This window comes from Triticum dicoccoides, chromosome 7A (genome assembly GCF_002162155.2).
Source record: "Triticum dicoccoides isolate Atlit2015 ecotype Zavitan chromosome 7A, WEW_v2.0, whole genome shotgun sequence".
Classification (NCBI taxonomy): domain Eukaryota; kingdom Viridiplantae; phylum Streptophyta; class Magnoliopsida; order Poales; family Poaceae; genus Triticum; species Triticum dicoccoides.
The window spans coordinates 459103679-459129419 of record NC_041392.1 but is presented as its reverse complement, the minus strand read 5'-3'; the positions used below and the strand labels follow the sequence as shown (position 1 = coordinate 459129419).

Sequence of the window (25741 nt, the reverse complement as noted above, 5' to 3'; positions counted from 1 at the left end):
CATGTCATGATGATGAGTCCCTCTGTTTATTTTTCACTCAGTTGTGACTCTGTTGCCTTCCCATGTTTTCATGTGTATGAGAGAGTTCGCATCAAGAAAAAAGAATTCCATGCATGTTATGACATTTTTTCCCCGTATCGAGCTTTTTAGTGATTTTTTTCTGAGCTAGATCTTCATTGATTTTAACTCGATACAGCTAGCTTAGTAAGCTGCAAATAACACTTAAGACATCGCCTGTCGCCTGATACTAGCAAAGGAACGCATCATTTTAATTTATGCGTGGTGATTTTGCTATATCCGACGATCTATCATTAATTTTACGGAAATGTTAACGCCCATACGTGTGGGCTTTGACCATCTCAACCACACGCATCCATCACCGTCCAGTACTATATGCACGAATCTTGACACAATCTAGCTGATTTTCTGTGCCACGTAGGACAAGGCGTGTGTGTGGTGTGTGACATAGTTCGCCCACACATCCGTTTTATCACACGGAGGGGCCGGTGTGTGGGCGTTTAGCAGGTCACCCACACACCAGTTTCCAGTCACGTACAAGGGCTGGTGTGTGGGCATTTGCCATCTCGCCCACACGCCCGTCTCCTCTCCCACACGTAAGCTGCTAGTTGCCATGTGTTTTTGCAGCGCATATGGCAACTGCCTGTACTGTGCTTTATAAGCAGGTGGCAACTCTCTTTTTTTACCCGAGTTGCCATGTGTTTTTGCAGGGTACAGGGCAACTGCCTAGTATGCACGTAAGCAGATGGCAACTGTCTTTTACCGAGTTGCCATGTGTTTTTGCATGGTACATGGCAACTGCCCCAACGTGCACGTACATGGCAACTGCCCTAACGTGCACGTAAGCAGATGGCAACTCTTCCTTTTTACATGGCAACTGCCCTAGCATGCTTGTGAGCACATGACAACTCTCTCAACCGCCTAGTGTTAGTATGTGGCAACTCCTAAAGTTATGAAATCATGGCAACTACATTAGATCAGACCATACATGGCAACTGCAGTTGAGCAACCATGGCAACTGCAGTTGTCCGACATGGCAACCGTAGTTCAGCGACATGGCAACCGCAGATAAACGAATATGGACGAGGGTCTGGACCATGGCCACTGCGGGCACGCGGTGGGTGTCACGCGTCGCGTGCGGGACCAGAAGGGTACAAGGCCTGACATACAGGCGTGTGGGCATTATCAACTTCGCCCACACGTACGCGTGTGAGAGGGTTCAGGAGGGAAAAAAGATGTGTGTAGGCATTAGTTGTTTTGCCCACACGTAGATGTGTGGGCTGGTTGCTGTCCATGCCACACGAGGCGTGTGGCACAACTACCCGATACACCACACGTGTGGCAGTTATCGGGACCCTAATTTTAACCTAAACGCTGACTGACGCCCGTGCGCTCTCCCGAACGCTGGAGCGGCCGCACGACGACCGTCCATCAGAAACAAGGACACCACACGTGGAGGAGAGAATCCGACCGAGATGCGGTGCCTTTTGTTGTTTTGGAATTTTGGAAACGCTCACCTCCGGTTCTTCCCCATCTCCCATTCCCCTCTCTCATGCTTTCCACACGGGTCGATAGAATCCAACAATCCCTAGCCGCCAGAATTCGACCCACCGTAGCCGGCGAGAGTCCACCACCGACGAGGAGAGCCTTTCCAGTTGGAACGACCACCCACATCAGGGCAGAGGGGAACCGCGTGCATGACCAACAAGTGGACCGACGGGCGAGATGCTGCGCCGCGGACAAGACGGGGAGAAGAGAGGAAGGGGGCGCGCATGGGCGGCTGGCCGACAAGGAACCAACGCGTCTCTGCCACATCTACAAACCGCAGGTCAGTTTTCCGGCGGCTCTCCATTTTTTTTCTCGTCGTTTCTGGGGAAGAAGGGTAGGGGAGCAAACTGGAGACTAAAATCGTGAGCGGGGAGGCGAAATCGTAGTCCTCGTCGGCGATTCAAACCAAAATCGCGTCAGAGCTGTTTGCCTAGAGCAAAACTTCATCTCTGTTTGCCTGCATATTGTGTTGGTTGCCTAATTACGTTGCCTACAGCAAAACCTCATCTCTGTTGCCTGCATATTAGGCAAATATACGTTGTCCATTTATGTGTTTGTAGGCAACTCAAGTACTCATCCTGTATATATGTAGGCAAACTCACACAGTAGTTAAGCTGGACGAAGGTTTCTGTAGGCAACATCTATGTTTGTTCTGTAGGCAAATATATGTTGTCGATTTCTGTGTTTGCAGGCAAGCTCAAGTACTGTAATCTGAATTGTTGCTTGGTCCTTTTTTGTAAAAGGCCAATGTTTGTCAGGTTACTTGGTCTTTTTTTGTGTGTGTTTTCACATGGGGGGAATGTGATCAGTTTGTGTTCACTACAACACAAATATTGTGATTCATGTGCTCACGGAAAAATTAATAATCAAAATCAAATTACAATAGGGAGTCCCAGGTTTTGACCCCATGATACATGCTACATCCTGGGATTATTCCTCTACTGAACAAACCATCATGTAGCATTTTCTAATCCTATTATGTTTACAGAAACCACACATTTTGTTTCTAGATATGAAATGTCCTGTCATTTCTTTGCCTTTCTGCTCCAGATGATTACAATGCTCTTCACACTGTAGTTGAGTGCCATGCCCGCTGTAGAACTCTGAACCTTTTTACTGATAACCTCTAACAATCAGTTAATTTATGCCTTTTTTTCCTTTTGATGTTCTCTAGCAATCATGTGTTGTTCATGACCTACCCCCCTGCATTTTTTACTAAATCGTGTTTGGTGTTTTGAGTGGGAAATGAACACGATTTCTAGTAATCATGTTTTTGCAATCAGGGATATGCTTTTCTCTGTTCGAGTGGGAAATGAATAGTTTTCAGCAGGGAGCTTATGTTGGGGAACGTAGCAGAATTTTAAAATTTTCTACGCATCACCAAGATCAATCTATGGAGTCATCTAGCAATGAGGGAGAGAGTAGTGCATCTACATACCCTTGTAGATCGCGCGCGGAAGTGTTCAAGAGAACGGGGTTGATGGAGTCGTACTCGACGTGATCCAAATCACCGATGACCAAGTGCCGAACGGACGACACCTCCGCGTTCAACACACGTACGGTTGGGAAGACGTCTTCTCCAACTTAATCCAGCAAGGGGGAAGGAAAGGTTGATGAAAATCCAGCAGCACGACGGCGTGGTGATGGAAGCAACGGTGATCTCGGCAGGGCTTCGCCAAGTGCAAGGAGACGGAGGAGTGTCACAGGAGGAAGAGGAAGAGGCCAAGGGCTTGGGTGCGGCTGCCCTCCCTCCCCCACTATATATAGGGTACCTGGGGGGGGGGGGGCGCCGGCCCTAGGAGATCCAATCTCCTAGGGGGGCGGCGGCCAAGGGGGTGCCTTGCCCCCCAAGGCAAGGGTGGCGCCCCCCACCCCTAGGGTTTCCAACCCTAGGCGCAGGGGGAGGCCCAAGGGGGGCGCACCAGCCCATTAGGGGCTGGTTCCCCTCCCACTTCAGCCCATGGGGCCCTCCGGGATAGGTGGCCCCACCCGATGGACCCCCGGGACCCTTCCGGTGGTCTCGGTACAATACCGATTACCCCTGAAACTTTTCCGATGGCCGAAACTTGACTTTCTATATATAAATCTTCACCTCCGGACCATTTCGGAACTCCCCGTGACGTCCAAGATCTCATCCGGGACTTCGAAAAACTTTCGGGTTACCGTATGCTAATATCTCTACAACCCTAGCGTCACCGAACCTTAAGTGTGTAGACCCTACGGGTTCGGGAGACATGCAGACATGACCGAGACGCCTCTCTGGTCAATAACCAACAGCGGGATCTGGATACCCATGTTGGCTCCCACATGCTCCACGATGATCTCATCGGATGAACCACGATGTCGAGGATTCAATCAATCCGTATACAATTCCCTTTGTCAATCGGTATGTTACTTGCCCGAGACTCGATCGTCGGTATCCCAATACTTAGTTCAATCTCGTTACCGGCAAGTCACTTTACTCGTGCCGTAATGCATGATCCCGTGATCAACCACTTGGCCACATTGAGCTCATTATGATGATGCATTACCGAGTGGGCCCAGAGATACCTCTTCGTCATACAGAGTGACAAATCCCAGTCTCGATTCGTGCCAACCCGACAGACACTTTCGGAGATACCTGTAATGTACCTTTATAGTCACCCAGTTACGTTGTGACGTTTGGCACACCCAAGGCACTCCTACGGTATCCGGGAGTTGCACAATCTCATGGTCTAAGGAAATGATACTTGACATTCGGAAAAGCTACAACAAACGAACTACACGATCTTTGAGCTATGCTTAGGATTCGGTCTTGTCCATCACATCATTCTCCTAATGATGTGATCCCGTTATCAATGACATCCAATGTCCATAGTCAGGAAACCATGACTATCTTTTGATCAACGAGCTAGTCAACTAGAGGCTCACTATGAACGTGTTGTGGTCTATGTATTCACACATGTATTACGATTTCCGGATAACACAATTATAGCATGAACAATAGACAATTATCATGAACAAAGAAATATAATAATAACCATTTTATTATTGCCTCTAGGGCATATTTCCAACAGTCTCCCACTTGCACTAGAGTCAATATTCTAGTTACATTGTGATGAATCGAACACCCATGCAGTTCTGGTGTTGATCATGTTTTGCTCTAGGGAGAGGTTTAGTCAACGGATCTGCCACATTCAGGTCCGTATGTACTTTACAAATCTCTATGTCTCCATTTTGAACACTTTCACGAATGGAGTTGAAGCGACGCTTGATATGCCTGGTCTTCCTGTGAAACCTGGGCTCCTTGGCAAGGGCAATAGCTCCAGTGTTGTCACAGAAGAGAGTCATCGGGCCCGACGCATTGGGTATGACTCCTAGGTTGGTAATGAACTCCTTCACCCAGACTGCTTCTTGTGCTGCCTCCGAGACTGCCATGTACTCCGCTTCACATGTAGATCCCGCCACAACGCTTTGCTTGCAACTGCACCAGCTTACTGCCCCACCATTCAAAATATACACGTATCCGGTTTGTGACTTAGAGTCATCCAGATCTGTGTCGAAGCTAGCATCGACGTAACCCTTTACGACGAGCTCTTCGTCACCTCCATACACGAGAACATGTCCTTAGTCCTTTTCAGGTACTTCAGGATATTCTTGACCGCTGTCCAGTGTTCCATGTCGGGATTACTTTGTTACCTTCCTACCAAACTTACGGCAAGGTTTACATCAGGTCTGGTACACAGCATAGCATACATGATAGACCCTATGACCGAGGCATAGGGGACGACACTCATCTTTCCTCTATCTTGTGCCGTGGTCGGGCATTGAGCCGTGCTCAATCTCGTACCTTGCAATACAGGCAAGAACCCCTTCTTTGACGGATCCATTTTGAACTTCTTCAATATCTTGTCAAGGTACATACTCTGTGAAAGACCAATGAGGCGTCTCGATCTATCTCTATAGATCTTGATGCCTAATATATAAGCAGCTTCTCCAAGGTCCTTCATTGAAAAACACTTGTTCAAGTAGGCCTTTATGCTTTCCAAGAATTTTATATCATTTCCCATCAACAGTATGTCATTCACATACAATATGAGAAATGCTACAGAGCTCCCACTCACTTTCTTGTAAATGCAGGCTTCTCCATAAGTCTGCGTAAACCCAAACGCTTTGATCATCTCATCAAAATGAATGTTCCAACTCCGAGATGCTTGCACCACCCCATAAATCAAGCGTTGGAGCTTGCACACCTTGTCAGCATCTTTAGGATCGACAAAACCTTCCGGCTGCACCATATACAATTCTTCCTTAAGGAGACCATTAAGGAATGCCGTTTTGACGTCCATTTGCCATATCTCATAATCATAGAATGTGGCAATTGCTAACATGATTCAGACGGACTTCAGCTTCGCTACGGGTGAGAAAGTCTCATCGTAGTCAACCCCTTGAACTTGTCGATAACCCTTAGCGACAAGCCGAGATTTATAGATGGTCACATTACCATCCACGTCTGTCTTCTTCTTAAAGATCCATTTATTTTCTGTGGCTCGCCGATCATCGGGCAAGTCAGTCAAAGTCCATACTTCATTTTCATACATGGATCCTATCTCGGATTTCATGGCTTCCAGCCATTTGTCGGAATCCGGGCCCGCCATCGCTTCTTCATAGTTCGAAGGTTCACCGTTGTCTAACAACATGATTTCCAAGACAGGGTTGCCATACCACTCTGGTGCAGAACGTGTCCTCATGGACCTATGAAGTTCAGTAGTAACTTGATCTGAAGTTTCATGATTATCATCATTAACTTCCTCTCTAGTCGGTGCAGGCACCTCAGGAATATTTTCTTGAGCTGCGCCACTTACCGGTTCAAGAGGTAATATTTCATCAAGTTCTACTTTCCTCCCACTTATTTCTTTCGAGAGAAACTCTTTCTCTTGAAAGGACCCATTCTTGGCAACAAAGATCTTGCCTTCGGATCTGAGGTAGAAGGTATACCCAACAGTTTCTTTAGGGTATCCTATGAAGACGCATTTTTCCGACTTGGGTTCGAGCTTTTCAGGTTGAAGTTTCTTGACATAAGCATCACATCCCCAAACTTTTAGAAACGACAGCTTAGGTTTCTTCCCAAACCATAATTCATACGGTGTCGTCTCAACGGATTTCGACAGAGCCCTATTTAAAGTGAATGTGGCAGTCTCTAAAGCATATCCCCAAAATGACAGCGGTAAATCGGTAAGAGACATCATAGATCGCACCATATCCAATAGAGTGCGATTACGACGTTCGGACACACCATTACGCTGAGGTGTTCCAGGCGGCGTGAGTTGTGAAACTATTTCACATTTTCTTAAGTGTGTGCCAAATTCGTGACTCAAGTATTCTCCCCCACGATCTGATCGCAAGAACTTGATTTTCTTGTCATGTTGATTCTCAACCTCACTATGAAATTCCTTGAACTTTTCAAATGTATCAGACTTGTGTTTCATTAAGTAGACATACCCATATCTACTCAAGTCATCAGTGAGGGTGAGAACATAACGATAGCCATCGCGAGCCTCAACACTCATTGGACCGCACACATCAGTATGTGTGATTTCCAATAAGTTGGTTGCTCGCTCCATTGTTCCTGAGAACGGAGTCTTGGTCATTTTACCATGAGGCATGGTTCACACGTGTCAAATGATTCGTAATCAAGAGACTCTAAAAGTCCATCTGCATGGAGCTTCTTCATGCGTTTGACACCTATGTGGCCAAGGCGGCAGTGCCACAAGTATGTGGGACTATCATTATCAACCTTACATCTTTTGGTATTCACACTATGAATATATGTAGCATTACGCTCGAGATTCATTAAGAATAAACCATTCACCATCGGAGCATGACCATAAAACATATCTCTCATATAAATAGAACAACCATTATTCTCGGATTTAAATAAGTAGCCATCTCGAATTAAACGAGATCCTGATACAATGTTCATGCTCAAAGCTGGCACTAAATAACAATTATTGAGGTTTAAAACTAATCCCGTAGGTAAATGTAGAGGCAGCCTGCCGACGGCGATCACATCGACCTTGGAACCATTCCCAACGCGCATCGTCACCTCGTCCTTCGCCAGTCTCCGCTTATTCCGCAGCTCCTGCTTTGAGTTACAAATGTGAGCAACCGCACCGGTATCAAATACCCAGGAGCTACTACGAGTACTGGTAAGGTACACATCAATTACATGTATATCACATATACCTTTAATGTTGCCGGCCTTCTTGTCCGCTAAGTATTTGGGGCAGTTACGCTTCCAGTGACCACTTCCCTTGCAATAAAAACACTCAGTCTCGGGCTTGGGTCCATTCTTCGGCTTCTTCCCGGCAGCTTGCTTACCGGGCGCGGAAACTCCCTTGCTGTCCTTCTTGAAGTTTTTCTTACCCTTGCCTTTCTTGAACTTAGTGGTTTTATTCACCATCAACACTTGATGTTCCTTTTTGATTTCTACCTCTGCTGATTTCAACATTGAATACACCTCAGGAATGGTATTTTCCATCCCCTGCATATTGAAGTTCATCACAAAGCTCTTGTAGCTTGGTGGAAGCGACTGAAGGATTCTGTCAATGACCGCGTCATCCGGGAGATTAACTCCCAGCTGAGTAAGCGGTTATGCAACCCAGACATTTTGAGTATGTGCTCACTGACAGAACTATTTTCCTCCATCTTACAGCTGAAGAACTTGTCGGAGACTTCATATCTCTCGACCTAGGCATGAGCTTGAAAAACCATTTTCAGCTCTTCGAACATCTCATCTGCTCCGTGTCTCTCAAAACGCTTTTGGAGCCCCGGTTCTAAGCTGTAAAGCATGCCGCACTGAACGAGGGAGTAATCATCAGCACGTGACTGCCAAGCGTTCATAACGTCTTGGTTCTTTGGGACAGGTGCGTCACCTAGCGGTGCTTCTAGGACATAATCTTTCTTGGCAGCTATGAGGATGATCCTCAGGTTCCAGAACCAGTCCGTATAGTTGCTGCCATCGTCTTTCAGCTTGGTTTTCTCTAGGAACGCGTTGAAGTTGAGGACAACGTGGGCCATTTGATCTACAAGACATATTGTAAAGATTTTAGACTAAGTTCATGATAATTAAGTTCATCTAATCAAATTATTCAATGAACTCCCACTCAGATAGACATCCCTCCAGTCATCTAAGTGAAACATGATCCGAGTTAACTAGGCCGTGTCTGATCATCATGTGAGACGGACTAGCCAACATCGGTGAACATCTTCATGTTGATCGTATCTTCTATACGACTCATGCTCGACCTTTCGGTCTTCCGTGTTCCGAGGCCATGTCTGTACATGCTAGGCTCATCAAGTCAACCTAAGTGTATTGCGTGTGTAAATATGGCTTACACCCGTTGTATTCGAACGTTAGAATCTATCATACCTGATCATCACGTGGTGCTTCGAAACAACGAACCTTCGCAACGGTGCACAGTTAGGCCTTGTTCGGTTCCTTCAGATTTGAAGGGGTTTGGAGGGGATTGAGAGGGATTAAATCCCCCACAAGTCAAAATCCACCTCAATCCCCTCCAATCCTCTCCAATCCCCTTGTGGGAGGGATTAACCGAACAAGCCCTTAGGGGGAACACTTTCTTGAAATTATTATGAGGGATCATCTTATTTAAGCTACCGTCGTTCTAAGCAAATAAGATGTAAAACATGATAAACATCACATGCAATCAAATAGTGACATGATATGGCCAATATCATTTGCTCCTTTTGATCTCCATCTTCGGGGCTCCATGATCATCGTTGTCACCGGCATGACACCATGATCTCCATCATCATGATCTTCATTATCGTGTCTTCTTGAAGTTGTCCCGTCATCTATTACTTCTACTATTATGGCTAACACTTTAGCAATAAAGTAAAGTAATTACATGACGTTTATGTTGACACGCATGTCATAAATAAATAAAGACAACTCCTATGGCTCCTGCCGGTTGTCATACTCATCAACATGCAGGTCGTGATTCCTATTACAAGAACATGATCATCTCATACATCACATATATCATTCATCACATCCTTCTGGCTATATCACATCACACGGCACATGCTGCAAAAACAAGTTAGACGTCCTCTAATTGTTGTTGCAAGTTTTTACATGGCTGCTATAGGTTTCTAGCAAGAACGTTTCTCACCTACGCCAAAACAACAACGTGAATTGCCAATTTCTATTTACCCTTCATAAGGACCCTGTTCATCGAATCCGATCCGACTAAAGTGGGAGAGACAGACACCCGCCAGCCACCTTATGCAACTAGTGCATGTCAGTCGGTGGAACCAGTCTCACGTAAGCGTACGTGTAAGGTCGGTCAGGGCCGCTTCATCCCACGATGCCGCCGAATCAAGATAAGACTAGTAACGGCAAGCAAATTGTGACACTCCAAAAATTTCAATTTGGTTTTTATCAAAATCTTTATGTGAGTTGGAGGAAGCTATTTAAATTTTTTCTTAAACCCTCTCCCCCTCAAAAACTTTTATGACAAATATTTTTGTACTCTTCTCAACCTTGATTTTTGGCCTTGAGAGCTTTTCATTTTTGTCTTGCCTCTACTCAAATTCATTTTTGAAATTTCTTCTATTAAAAAGAAACCCTAGGAGTTATGGGTTTAATCTTTTCCCCATTCAAAATTCCCTCTTTTGCCATGTCACTTTTTGACATAGCCTTCCAAAACCCCTCCCTGCCTTGGATCAAGTCAGGACTCCCATCTCCAGCAAGTCTCAAGCCATTTTTGGCTTTTATTCAATTTATTTTTCCTCAAAAACTATTTCTGCCATTATTTATGGGCCTAGGTGATTTGCAAAGGAAGTACCAAATTTCTTTTGAGTTTTGATCCCAAACCAACTCCTCTAACTAGTCCTTAGTACCCTCAACCTAGATCCATCAAGATCCACTTGGCCTTAGTTCAAATATTTAAAATTTTGTCCACTGCAAGTTCGGACTAGAAATGCCATTTTTGGTGAAATTCATATTTTTCGTTTTCCAAAAATTCTGAGATAATTCATGCAGCTTCCAGATACACCAAGAGGCCACCTCACCAAAGATCAGCTCCAGAAAAATTTCCCACATGCCAAAATCATTTCATCGAACACCTGGCATGCACTGTTTCTGTCTGGATTCAGAAAAGTTCAGAGATTCGGTGTCTGGGTTCAGGCGACACTGTCGTTTCATCAAAACCCGTCAACGATCTCGCCAGTAGCCTCCTTGGATCCTTGCTCCCTGTTCCCCTCCTTATCCAGAGCATCGAACACTCGTTTGGACGGGCACCATCATCGGTGGTGATGCGTCTCGCCGATGCCGGCAGCTTCTGCGGTGGCAGAGCCACCCGTGGCGGCCAGCAGGGATCGGCACCACCTTTCGGCGCCGTCCAGCATCGCCCAAGCCACCAGTGGCCTCCGCGTGGCTGTCCGCTTTCCTATGCACGCTGCGGCACCGTCGCCGTGGCCTGAGCAGCACAGCGCGTGCTCTCTGCCGCCGACGAGTCCCGTGAGCCATTCCATCGGGAACGTGGAGTAACACCCAAGGCAAGCCAAGCTTAGCACTTGAACGGAACTAGTGAACCCTCGCGGTGATGCCTAGCTCCCTAATCCACCTGACCGTCCTCTGCCTCGCCGTAATCATCGCCGACGTTATCTCGTTCACGGCCACCGCCTCGGATCGGCTATAAAAGGAGCCCCCGAGCTCATTCTCGACCCAGCGCCACACCTCCACCTCACCAGAGCCCCGCCTAGCCACTAGAAGGACCCCGAGGAGGTCACCTTCCCCGACTACGGCCGCCCCGTTCCGCCTCGGGCTCCGGCTTGATTCACTCAGGTGAGGCCACCCCCGCCTCCCAAACCGCATCAGCAAACCCCTAGTGCACCCAGTACCCTAACCCGAGCCTCAATTCGATCATTGCAACTCTCCGCCGCGAGATCAACCTCACCCGAACCACCGTCCGCCGGAGTTGGGGCCGCCGTCGACGTGGTGCTCACCGACGCTCAACTCCAACACGTTGGTAACCCCCGATCCCCCTGCCTCGCCGTGGATCGCCGCCGGTGACCACCGCGGCCCTCGGGCGCCAGCACTCTGTTTCAGTTTTCAAACCCGACGGGTGGGACCTCTTCGTCAGTTTTTTCTTCTTTTTGAAACGTTTTCTAAAAACGCCTTCGGGCAAAACACGTCTTCCCCCTGGACTGACGTATTCTAGACTGAAACGTTTCCTGTTTTTATAAAATAAACCCTGAAAACTTTCTGTTTCATTACAGAAAGGTCCCTGGACTAAAACTCTTATAACTTTTAAACAAAAGATGATTTTAACTTGAAACCTTTTCTGTCATCTTTATATTTCTGTCTAGTTTTTTGTCATATTTATTTGAAAAATATTTGGGATACTTTTTGTGCACGCACGGTATTTATGTAGTATCCGGTTTTTCTTTAGATACGTAGATATCGGGAGGAGTAAAGGAGACGCGTACTTCGCCCAGCTAGACTCCGACTTCTCTGAACCAGGCAAGCATGTTTGAACCTTTGATATGATGAGTGTTTTGCATGTTCGCTCGAGTAGTTTTCTCATGGCATGTCTATATAAGCATTTGTGAATGTTATGTACATGCAAGGCAAGCTACCGGTGAGCTTCGAAGTTGATGTGTTCTTATGATGATAAGATAACACGATCATGTGGTGACATGATAGGTTGCAGGCTGGTATTGTTGAAGCATGCCAGTTTTATGCCAACCGTGAACTCCAGTTTTAACGTGGGTCAAGTCTCGATCCCATTCGTTTCCCCTTCATGCTGCCACATGTTTTCTGCAAAGAGTCCGGTTTAGTAAGTTGCAAACCTCTTTCCTGGTACACACCAAATAGAGGGACCGCGATGAGGGTTCCATGGCCCTGGATTAAAGCCAGTCATCCGGTCAGGGGGCATGGGTGTTTCCGGTTGGGACCGAGAGGGGGGCACCCCTTAGAGCGCGCCATATAAATTTGATCCCATGCTATTCAAGGTTGTAGCCTCCCCGTCTTAAGGTTTTTGTTGAACGTCGCTGAGGGTGATCCCTGGCAACGGAATGTGGAATGGGTGTGTACCGGTTAGACGTGTTTCTTCTAAAACACCGTAAACGGAACTAGTCCTTGTGACTACTGAAATCTGTTGGCTGTGGTTAAAGAGTACAAACTCTGCAGAGTCAAAATCATTCGAGTATCCATGTCCACGATCAAGGACTTGGACATCATCTCAGTGCCAGTGTCAGTCTCAGTGTCAAATCTCAGTGTCAACCCTGGTGACAGTCTCCGGAGTATAAACATACAACCGAGAGTGGTAAACTCGGTTGAAGGTTATTCATGTGAATGGACTAACCAGTTTATTATTATACGCTGAGTATTTCCATGTGATGATTTGAATTCATGAGCTACTTAAATTCGAATGATAAACTATAAGCCCTTTATGTGATGTCGCTCAGACGTCCGACTGTGGCATTATTGTTATTTACTTTTGATATAAGCCCTTTATGTGATGTCGCACAAACGTCCAACTGTGGCATTATTGTTATTTACTTTTGATATAAGCCCTTTATGTGGATGTCGCGCAGACGTCCGACTATGGCATTATTGTTATTTACTTTTGATATAAGCCCTTTATGTGATGTCGCTCTGACGTCTGACTGTGGCATCATTGTTATTTATTTTCATTATAAGCCCTTTTTGAGGTGTCGCCTAGACGCCCGACTGTGGCATGTCCTGTTATTTACTTTTCATATAAGCCCTTTATGTGGTGTCGCCTCGACGCCCAACTGCGGCATGTTGAATTTGTTTCCACCTTTCGAGGCGTCGCTTCAGACACCCGATCGGTTTTCAGTTATTTTTATTAGGATTTTGGGAGGACTACCGCCTGATTTCCTCATATTTATCGTGCAGTGCAAATCTATTATTTGATTGTGCATACTGACCTGCTCATGTGCATCATGTTTACATTTGTTATATCTTATGTCCGAACTGTCTTGCGAGTACATTCAAAGTACTCACCTGGCTTGTTGATTTGGCCAGATATTGACGAAGGCGATCTTATGGATGAAGAGTTCGATAGCGAGTCCGACGCCTAGAGGAGTCCCAGTCAGTCACGTGCGACCCTGGAGTTGTTCAATTGTATTATACACGCTTCCGCCACCCAAATAAAAATCATCAAGCCTCACTCCGACGCTTGATGAGCTGTAAGATTCCAGAGTCATGTCACCCACCTCACTGTGAGATATCCACCACCACCTCTATTACGAGTCAGTAGTTATGCCACCATACCCTTGTGTCATATCTGCCTCTATGTATAATATAGGCGTGCTTGTAATAATTTGTTGAGCATCCTCAGCTCAACCATGTATAATATTAGTACTGCTGGATTTCTGTATCAAGGTTTTGTCTGCCAGTAAGAAGAATTCTTCTATACTGGTTAATACAAAGGTCGGCATTTCAATAAATGTTTTATTGGAAAGGCGGTCGTGACAAACTTGGTATCAGAGCCAGGCTGACTGTAGGAAGCCACTAGGTGCGATCGCTAATCGGTTATTAGCTTATTTTATTATTTTGCATATTGTAGCAATTTTCTGTTGGTCATCATAAATTTATGATTTGACTATTCGGGATTTTGTCTACTTTTGTAGATGGCGGGCAACGTTTGTGAGTCACAGGTGTTCGCCAATGTTCCTGAGGGGTTTGTCAAACTCCTCATCTCCATCACCAAGATCGCGATCGGGCCATCAGTCCGTCCGGAGTTCACACTCTACCGGCACAAGCTCAGCGACAGTTTGTCCATGTACCAGGCCGCAGTTCAGTTCAAGGGAGGACGCGCCGAGTTCCACCGCTTCCGGTTCGTCGGGAGGGCCATGCCTACGGAGAGGCATGCCATGCAGACGGCTGCCCGCGAGGCAATAGCTCGTCTCCGGGATGTTCTTTCTTCAATGAAGACTCGTCGCTACCGCTACCTCCCATGCCACGTGCCATACACTTGCCACTATGCATTCGCTTGCACCAGGGGAGAAAGAGATGAGGCTATTGAGATGCTTGTTGAGTACCTCAAGGCACTAGAGGCAGCTTTCGACAACCTCGTGGACAACCTCGTAGCTGCTCGCATGGATTCCATCCATGGCTGCTCCGCCAACAGGAGGGAGCTCCTCCACATGGCACCACCACTGACGTTCGTCTCGTCCTCAGCATCATATACACCGGCCATCTTAGCCACCGCTCGTCGCCTACCCACCACCGAGGAGTTTGACCAGGTCATTGCTCCTACTCCCGTCAGAGCCGCACCACCTGCCACACCCGCGCCAGCTCCACAACCCAGTACTTCGCGCCTGGAGACTATCATTGAGGAAGAGGTTGAGTCTCCAGCACCACTGGGTCTTACCCTCGGCAGGCCAAAGGAGGTCTTCACCATCTCCGACCGAGAACGCCTAGCAGCAGCGTGATGTGCCAGCTTGTATGATATTTTTATATGTACATAGGTTTGGTGAGTAGTAGTTTGTGTGCGCATCATGTAGGATCTCGGAGAAGTGCACTAGCCTAAATAATATGTCAGGAATGTGTACGCACATCCTAAGTGATGTATTGTATAATTAAGGCTTGCATGTAAGATATGTACTGAGCGGTCCTTCTCCACGCGCGATCTAGTGTTTATCTTGAAAAATCTGAGAGTTCTTAAAATTTCCGCCTTTTAAAATTATTTTTTATGACTCAATTTTCTCATGAGTTTGCAAAATTACCCCAAAGTGAAAAATGCCTCGTCCCTGGACTCGTTCCATGCCAAACCCGCCGGAAGAAAATTATGGTGCCCAGACTAGCAACAACTTCACATAGGGACAGTCAAGTCAGCAAGGCAGTGAGACAACATTTACTCAAGTATGCCGACTTTATGAGCAAAGCCAGCAGCAGCACCAGGAAATGATGAACCATGTTATCAATATGGGGAATCATCGTGAGCCTTATCAGCAGCACTCTAAATTGTCTGAATTACAGAAGACGCGTCCCCCAACGTTCTCTCATACTGATAAACCTCTTGAGGCTAATGATTGGCTTCGAGACATTGGGAGGAAGCTGATTATTGCACAGTGCTCAGACCGTGAGAAGGTACTTTATGCACCTCACTATCTCACGGGAGTAGCCGCGTCATGGTGGGAGAATTTCCTGCACACGCACCCCGATGAAAACAGTATCACATGGGAAGATTTTAAAGAAGGATTTCGTGGGGCGCACATTCCCAGGAGCATTATGAAGATCAAGAAAAGGGAATTTGACGACCTCAAGCAGAGAAGCATGACAGTGACTGACTACAATAGTCAGTTTACCCTATTATCTCGTTATGCCAACGAAGAACGTATGACGGAGAACAAAAAGATGGAGAAGTTTCTAGATGGTCTGGCACCAGCACTTAAATGCCAGCTGGTCGTACACACCTTTCCAGACTTCAAAACGCTTGTGGACAAGGCCATTACATTGGAAAATGAGCACCATAGCTTGGAGGAATTTCGCAAGCGGAAAAGGGACCAAGTTACTCATGCTCGCAACAACCGGCACAAGACTGACCCTTAGAAGATTGGAGCAAACCGACCCACAACCAATGTTCCGTGCCCAATCAAGAATTTTCACGCAAGGGACAAGGATTTTACGTATCGCCCAAGTGTTACTTGCTATGCTTGTGGGGAGGAAGGACACTATGCTAAACAGTGCCCAAAGCCAAGAAACTCGGCCCCAAAGCCGAACAACAATGGGAACAATTCAGCACCCAAGCGTAACAACTTCAACCCCAACAACAATCACAAGAAGGGTCACCTGAACCATGTGACCAAGGAGGAAGCACAAAATGCCCCGGATATCGTACTCGGTACGTTCCCTGTCAACACAATACCTGCCACGGTTTTGTTTGATTCTGGAGCTTCTCACTCGTTCATTTCTAAGAGTTTTGCTTTGCAACATGATTTTTCGATACTCCCTTTGGAAAAATCCATGATCATCAAGTCCCCTGGGAATAAGCAAGTCACTCAGAGTTACTGTCAAGGTGTGGTTATTGAGCTCAGAGGACTAAAATTTCAAGCAAACCTCATCGTATTGGAAAATAAAGGACTGGAGGTTATCCTAGGAATGGATTGGTTAACCACCAACAAGGGATTTATCGATTGCTTCAACCGGACTGTAATCCTCACTCATCATCATGGGAAGACAATAAAAGTCGCAGCCCAAGAAATACCAGGATCACGACAACCAATATTGAACAAGGTGGACACCTCAGAGTTAAGCAAATTTCCAGTGCTATGTGAGTTCCCCGACGTTTTTCCCGAAGAACTACCAGGCATGCCACCAGACCGGGAAATAGAATTCAGCATTGAACTAGCACCTGGAACCACCCCCATCTACAAGAAACCCTATAGGATGGCACCCTCCGAGTTAGTAGAATTAAAGAAGCAAATAAAAGAATTGCTGGACAAAGGATTTATACGAGCCAACTCCTCACCTTGGGGTTCGCCAGTATTATTTGCCAAGAAAAAGGATGGGACACTGAGATTATGCATAGACTATCGAGCACTCAATATGGTCACCGTCAAAAATAAATATCCGATGCCATGGATAAATGATTTATTTGACCAGCTCGCACAAGCCAAAGTTTTCTCAAAAATTGATTTAAGGTCAGGATATCATCAATTAAAAGTCCGGACAGAAGATATCCCTAAGACATCATTCACCTCCAGATACGGACTATATGAGTTTACAATAATGCCGTTTGTGTTGGGGAACGCAGTAATTTCAAAAAATTTCCTACGCACACGCAAGATCATGGTGATGCATAGCAACGAGAGGGGAGAGTATGATCTACGTACCCTTGTAGATCGCAACGGAAGCATTGACACAACGTAGAGGAAGTAGTCGTACGTCTTCTTCCCGATCCGACCGATCCAAGCACCGTTACTCCGGCACCTCCGAGTTCTTAGCACACGTACAGCTCGATGACGCTCCCCAGGCTCCGATCCAGCAAAGCTTCGGGGATGAGCACCGACGCAGGGCTTCGCCTAAGCACTACAACGATATGACCGAGGTGGAATATGGTGGCAGGGGGCACCGCACACGGCTAAGGAACGATCACGAGGATCAACTTGTGTGTTCTAGGGTGCCCCCTGCCTCCGTATATAAAGGATCCAAGGGGGTGCTGCGCCGGCCTAGAGGAGGGCGCAGGAGGAGTCCTACTCCTACCGGGAGTAGGACTCCCCTCCCCGTTCCTTGTCCAACTAGGAGAGGTGGAGGGAGAATAGGAAAGGGGGGGGGGGGGCGCCGCCCCTCCCTCCTTGTCCAATTCGGACTAGGGGGAGAGGGGGCACGCGGCCTGCCCTGGCAGCCCCTTCCTCTTCTCCACATTAGGCCCATAAGGCCCATTAACCCCCAGGGGGTTCCGGTAACCCCTCCGGTACTCCGGTTTTATCCGAAACTTCTCCGGAACCCTTTCGGTGTCCGAATATAGTCATCCAATATATCAATCTTTATGTCTCGACCATTCCGAGACTCCTCGTCATGTCCGTGATCATATCCGGGACTCCGAACTAACTTCGGTACATCAAAATGCATAAACTCATAATAACTGTCAACGTAACTTTAAGCGTGCGGACCCTACGGTTCGAGAACAATGTAGACATGACCGAGACACGTCTCCGGTCAATAACCAATAGCGGGACCTGGATGCCCATATTGGCTCCTACATATTCTATGAAGATCTTTATCGGTCAGACCACATAACAACATACGTTGTTCCTTTTGTCATCGGTATGTTACTTGCCCGAGATTTGATCGTCGGTATCCAATACCTAGTTCAATCTCGTTACCGGCAAGTCTCTTTACTCGTTCCGTAATACATCATCTCACAACTAACATATTAGTTGTAATGCTTGCAAGGCTTATGTGATCTGCATTACCGAGAGGGCCCAGAGATACCTCTCCGACAATCGGAGTGACAAATCCTAATCTCGAAATACGCCAACCCAACATGTACCTTTGGAGACACCTGTAATGCTCCTTTATAATCACCCAGTTACGTTGTGACGTTTGGTAGCACCCAAAGTGTTCCTCCGGCAAACGGGAGTTGCATAATCTCATAGTCATAGGAACATGTATAAGTCATGAAGAAAGCAATAGCAACATACTAAACGATGGGTGCTAAGCTAGTGGAATGGGTCATGTCAATCAGATCATTCAACTAATGATGTGACCTCGTTAATCAAATAACAACTCTTTGTTCATGGTTAGGAAACATAACCATCTTTGATTAATGAGCTAGTCAAGTAGAGGCATACTAGTGACACTCTGTTTGTATATGTATTCACACATGTATTATGTTTCCGGTTAATACAATTCTAGCATGAATAATAAACATTTATCATGATATAAGGAAATAAATAATAACTTTATTATTGCCTCTAGGGCATATTTCCTTCAGTCTCCCACTTGCACTAGAGTCAATAATCTAGATTACACAGTAATGATTCTAACACCCATGGAGTCTTGGTGTTGATCATGTTTTGCTCGTGGAAGAGGCTTAGTCAACGGGTCTGCCACATTCAGATCCGTATGTATCTTGCAAATCTCTATGTCTCCCACCTAGACTAGATCCCGGATGGAATTGAAGCGTCTCTTGATGTGCTTGGTTCTCTTGTGAAATCTGGATTCCTTTGCCAAGGCAATTGCACCAATATTGTCACAAAAGATTTTCATTGGACCCGATGCACTAGGTATGACACCTAGATCGGATATGAACTCCTTCATCCAGACTCCTTCATTTGCTGCTTCCGAAGCAGCTATGTACTCCGCTTCACATGTAGATCCCGCTACGACGCTTTGTTTAGAACTGCACCAACTGACAGCTCCACCGTTTAATGTAAACACGTATCCAGTTTGCGATTTAGAATTGTCCGGATCAGTGTCAAAGCTTGCATCAACGTAACCTTTTACGATGAGCTCTTTGTCACCTCCATATATGAGAAACATATCCTTAGTCCTTTTCAGGTATTTCAGGATGTTCTTGACCGCTGTCCAGTGATCCACTCCTGGATTACTTTGGTACCTCCCTGCTAAACTTATGGCAAGGCACACATCAGGTCTGGTACACAGCATTGCATACATGATAGAGCCTATGGCTGAAGCATAGGGAACATCTTTCATTTTCTCTCTATCTTCTGTAGTGGTCGGGCATTGAGTCTGACTCAACTTCACACCTTGTAATACAGGCAAGAACCCTTTCTTTGCTTGATCCATTTTGAACTTTTTCAAAATCTTGTCAAGGTATGTGCTTCGTGAAAGTCCAATTAAGCGTCTTGATCTATCTCTATAGATCTTTATGCCTAATATGTAAGCAGCTTCATCGAGGTCTTTCATTGAAAAACTTTTATTCAAGTATCCCTTTATGCTATCCAGAAATTCTATATCATTTCCAATTAGTAATATGTCATCCACATATAATATCAGAAATGCTACAGAGCTCCCACTCACTCTCTTGTAAATACAGGCTTCTCCAAAAGTCTGTATAAAACCAAATGCTTTGATCACACTATCAAAGCGTTTATTCCAACTCCGAGAGGCTTGCACCAGTCCATAAATGGATCGCTGGAGCTTGCACACTTTGTTAGCTCCCTTTGGATCGACAAAACCTTCTGGTTGCATCATATACAACTCTTCTTCCAGAAATCCATTCAGGAATGCAGTTTTGGCATCCATCTGCCAAATTTCATAATCATAAAATGCGGCAATTGCTAACATGATTCGGACAGACTTAAGCATCGCTACGGGTGAGAAGGTCTCATCGTAGTCAATCCCTTGAACTTGCCGAAAACCTTTTGCGACAAGTCGAGCTTTGTAGACAGTAATATTACCGTCAGCGTCAGTCTTCTTCTTGAAGATCCATTTATTCTCAATTGCTTGCCGATCATCGGGCAAGTCAACCAAAGTCCATACTTTGTTCTCATACATGGATCCCATCTCAGATTTCATGGATTCAAGCCATTTTGCGGAATCTAGGCTCACCACCGCTTCTTCATAGTTCGTAGGTTCATCATGATCTAGTAGCATGACTTCCAGAACAGGATTACCGTACCACTCCAGTGCGGATCTCACTCTGGTTGATCTACGAGGTTCAGTAGTATCTTGATCTAAAGTTTCATGATCATCATCATTAGCTTCCTCTCTAATTGGTGTAGGAGTCACTGAAACAGTTTTCTGTGATGCACTACTTTCCAATAAGGGAGTAGGTACAGTTACCTCGTCAAGTTCTACTTTCCTCCCACTCACTTCTTTCGAGAGAAACTCCTTCTCCAGAAAGTTTCCAAATTTAGCAACAAAAGTCCTGCCTTCGGATCTGTGATAGAAGGTGTATCCAATAGTTTCCTTTGGATATCCTATGAAGACACATTTCTCCGATTTGGGTTTGAGCTTATCATGTTGAAGCTTTTTCACATAAGCATCGCAGCCCCAAACTTTCAGAAACGACAACTTTGGTATCTTGCCAAACCACAGTTCATAAGGCGTCGTCTCAACGGATTTTGATGGTGCCCTATTTAACGTGAATGCGGCCGTCTCCAGAGCGTATCCCCAAAACGATAGCGGTAAATCAGTAAGAGACATCATAGATTGCACCATATCTAGTAAAGTACGATTACGACATTCGGACACACCATTACGCTGTGGTGTTCCGGGTGGCGTGAGCTGCGAAACTATTCCGCATTGTTTCAAATGTACACCAAACTCGTAACTCAAACATTCTCCTCCACGATCAGATCGTAGAAACTTTATTTCTTGTTACGATGATTTTCCACTTCACTCTGAAATTCTTTGAACTTTTCAAATGTTTCAGACTTATGTTTCATTAAGTAGATATACCCGTATCTGCTTAAATCATCTGTGAAGGTGAGAAAATAACGATATCCGCCACGAGCTTCAATATTCATCGGACCACATACATCTGTATGTATGATTTTCCAACAAATCTGTTGCTCTCTCCATAGTACCAGAGAACGGTGTTTTAGTCATCTTGCCCATGAGGCACGGTTTGCAAGTACCAAGCGATTCATAATCAAGTGGTTCCAAAAGCCCATCAGTATGGAGTTTCTTCATGCGCTTTACACCGATATGACCTAAACGGCAGTGCCACAAATAAGTTGCACTATCATTATCAACTCTGCATCTTTTGGCTTCAACATTATGAACATGTGTATCACTACTCTCGAGATTCAATAAGAATAGACCACTCTTCAAGGGTGCATGACCATAAAAGATATTACTCATATAAATAGAACAACCATTATTCTCTGATTTAAATGAATAACCGTCTCGCATTAAACAAGATCCAGATATAATGTTCATGCTCAACGCTGGCACCAAATAACAATTATTTAGGTCTAATACTAATCCCGAAGGTAGATGTAGAGGTAGCGTGCCGACCGCGATCACATCGACTTTGGAACCGTTGCCCACGCGCATCGTCACCTCGTCCTTAGCCAATCTTCGCTTAATCCGTAGTCCCTGTTTCGAGTTGCAAATATTAGCAACAGAACTAGTATCAAATACCCAGGTGCTACTGCGAGCATTGGTAAGGTACACATCAATAACATGTATATCACATATACCTTTGTTCACCTTGCCATCCTTCTTATCTGCCAAATACTTGGGGCAGTTCCGCTTCCAGTGACCAGTCTGCTTGCAGTAGAAGCACTCAGTTTCAGGCTTAGGTCCAGACTTGGGTTTCTTCTCTTGAGCAGCAACTTGCTTGCCGTTCTTCTTGAAGTTCCCCTTCTTCTTCCCTTTGCCCTTTTTCTTGAAACTAGTGGTCTTATTGACCATTAACACTTGATGCTCCTTCTTGATTTCTACCTCTGCAGCTTTCAGCATTGCGAAGAGCTCGGGAATAGTCTTGTTCATCCCTTGCATATTATAGTTCATCACGAAGCTCTTGTAGCTTGGTGGCAGTGATTGGAGAATTCTGTCAATGACGCAATCATCTGGAAGATTAACTCCCAATTGAATCAAGTGATTATTATACCCAGACATTTTGAGTATATGCTCACTGACAGAACTGTTCTCCTCCATCTTGCAGCTATAGAACTTATTGGAGACTTCATATCTCTCAATCCGGGCATTTGCTTGAAATATTAACTTCAACTCCTGGAACATCTCATATGCTCCATGACGTTCAAAACGTCGTTGAAGTCCCGATTCTAAGCCGTAAAGCATGGCACACTGAACTATCGAGTAGTCATCAGCTTTGCTCTGCCAGACGTTCATAACATCTGGTGTTGCTCCAGCAGCAGGCCTGGCACCCAGCGGTGCTTCCAGGATGTAATTCTTCTGTGCAGCAATGAGGATAATCCTCAAGTTACGGACCTAGTCCGTGTAATTGCTACCATCATCTTTCAACTTAGCTTTCTCAAGGAACGCATTAAAATTCAACGGAACAACAACACGAGCCATCTATCTACAATCAACATAAACAAGCAAGATACTATCAGGGACTAAGTTCATGATAAATTTAAGTTCAATTAATCATATTATTTAAGAACTCCCACTTAGATAGACATCCCTCTAATCCTCTAAGTGATCACGTGATCCAAATCAACTAAACCATGTCCGATCATCACATGAGATGGAGTAGTTTCATTGGTGAACATCGCTATGTTGATCATATCTACTATATGATTCATGCTCGACCTTTCAGTCTCCGTGTTCCGAGGCCATATCTGTATATGCTTGGCTCGTCAAGTATAACCTGAGTATTCCGCGTGTGCAACTGTTTTGCACTCGTTGTATTTGAACGTAGAGCCTATCACACCCGATCATCACGTGGTGTCTTAGCACGAAGAACTTTCGCAACGGTGCATACTCAGGGAGAACACTTCTTGATAATTTAGTGAGAGATCATCTTATAATGCTACCGTCAATCAAAGCAAGACAAGATGCATAAAAGATAAACATCACATGCAATCAATATAAGTCATATGATATGGCCATCGTCATCTTGTGCCTGCGATCTCCATCTCCGAAGCACCGTCATGATCACCATCGTCACCGACGCGACACCTTGATCTCCATCGTAGCATCGTTGTCGTCTCGCCGATCTTATGCTTCCACGACTATCACTACCGCTTAGTAATAAAGTAAAGCATTACATCGTGATTGCATTGCATACAATAAAGCAACAACCATATGGCTCCTGCCAGTTGCCGATAACTCGGTTACAAAACATGATCATCTCATACAATAAAATTTAGCATCATGTCTTGGCCATATCACATCACAACATGCCCTGCAAAAACAAGTTAGACGTCCTCTACTTTGTTGTTGCAAGTTTTACGTGGCTACTACGGGCTTAAGTAAGAACCAATCTCACCTATGCATCAAAACCACAACGATAGTTTGTCAATTTGACTCCGTTTTAACCTTCGCAAGGACTGGGCGTAGCCACGCTTGGTTCAACTAAAGTTGGAGAGACTGTCGCCCGCAAGCCACCTATGTGCAAAGCACGTCGGGAGAACCGGTCTCGCGTAAGCGTACGCGTAATGTCGGTCCGGGTCGTCTCGTCCAACAATACCGCCGAACCAAAGTATGACATGCTGGTAGGCAGTATGACTTATATCGCCCACAACTCACTTGTGTTCTACTCGTGCATATAACATCAAACCATAAAACCTAGGCTCGGATGCCACTGTTGGGGAACGCAGTAATTTCAAAAAATTTCCTACGCACACGCAAGATCATGGTGATGCATAGCAAAGAGAGGGGAGAGTATGATCTACGTACCCTTGTAGATCGCAACGGAAGCATTGACACAACGTAGAGGAAGTAGTCATACGTCTTCTTCCCGATCCGACCGATCCAAGCACCGTTACTCTGGCACCTCCGAGTTCTTAGCACACGTACAGCTCGATGACGCTCCCCGGGCTCCGATCCAGCAAAGCTTCGGGGATGAGTTCCGTCAGCACAACGGCGTGGTGACGATGATGATGTTCCACCGACGCAGGGCTTTGCCTAAGCACTACAACGATATGACCGAGGTGGAATATGGTGGCAGGGGGCACCGCACACGGCTAAGGAACGATCACGAGGATCAACTTGTGTGTTCTAGGGTGCCCCCTGCCTCCGTATATAAAGGATCCAAGGAGGGTGGTGCGCCGGCCTAGAGGAGGGCGCAGGAGGAGTCCTACTCCTACCGGGAGTAGGACTCCCCTCCCCGTTCCTTGTCCAACTAGGAGAGGTGGAGGGAGAATAGGAAAGGGGGGGCGCCGCCCCTCCCTCCTTGTCCAATTCGGACTAGGGGGAGAGGGGGCGCGCGGCCTGCCCTGGCAGCCCCTTCCTCTTCTCCACATTAGGCCCATAAGGCCCATTAACCCCCGGGGGGTTCCGGTAACCCCTCCGGTACTCCGGTTTTATCCGAAACTTCTCCGGAACCCTTCCGGTGTCCGAATATAGTCATCCAATATATCAATCTTTATGTCTCGACCATTCCGAGACTCCTCGTCATGTCCGTGATCATATCCGGGACTCCGAACTAACTTCGGTACATCAAAATGCATAAACTCATAATAACTGTCAACGTAACTTTAAGCGTGCGGACCCTACGGTTCGAGAACAATGTAGACATGACCGAGACACGTCTCCGGTCAATAACCAATAGCGGGACCTAGATGCCCATATTGGCTCCTACATATTCTACGAAGATCTTTATCGGTCAGACCGCATAACAACATACGTTGTTCCTTTTGTCATCGGTATGTTACTTGCCCGAGATTTGATCGTCGGCATCCAATACCTAGTTCAATCTCGTTACCGGCAAGTCTCTTTACTCGTTCCGTAATACATCATCTCACAACTAACATATTAGTTGTAATGCTTGCAAGGCTTATGTGATGTGCATTACCGAGAGGGCCCAGAGATACCTCTCCGACAATCGGAGTGACAAATCCTAATCTCGAAATACACCAACCCAACATGTACCTTTGGAGACACCTGTAATGCTCCTTTATAATCACCCAGTTACATTGTGATGTTTGGTAGCACCCAAAGTGTTCCTCCGGCAAACGGGAGTTGCATAATCTCATAGTCATAGGAACATGTATAAGTCATGAAGAAAGCAATAGCAACATACTAAACGATCGT

General features: G+C 45.9%; 1 protein-coding gene across 2 annotated transcripts; it reads left to right on the top strand.

The window, feature by feature from the left end:
* The first annotated feature begins 1503 nt into the window (after positions 1-1503).
* Positions 1504-15147, top strand: LOC119334431. 2 transcript variants are annotated; one of them, XR_005161325.1, is made up of 2 exons: positions 1504-1846; positions 13622-14046. XR_005161325.1 is itself a non-coding variant. In XM_037606999.1 (2 exons), exons 1-2 carry the CDS (start codon positions 1571-1573, stop codon positions 15031-15033), a joined length of 1080 nt encoding a protein of 359 aa, XP_037462896.1. In that variant the 5' UTR covers positions 1504-1570; the 3' UTR covers positions 15034-15147. The 2 variants fall into 2 exon arrangements, 1 of the variants encoding a protein (XP_037462896.1); XM_037606999.1 differs by lacking the exon at positions 13622-14046 and adding an exon at positions 14230-15147.
* The last annotated feature ends 10594 nt before the right edge of the window (positions 15148-25741 follow it).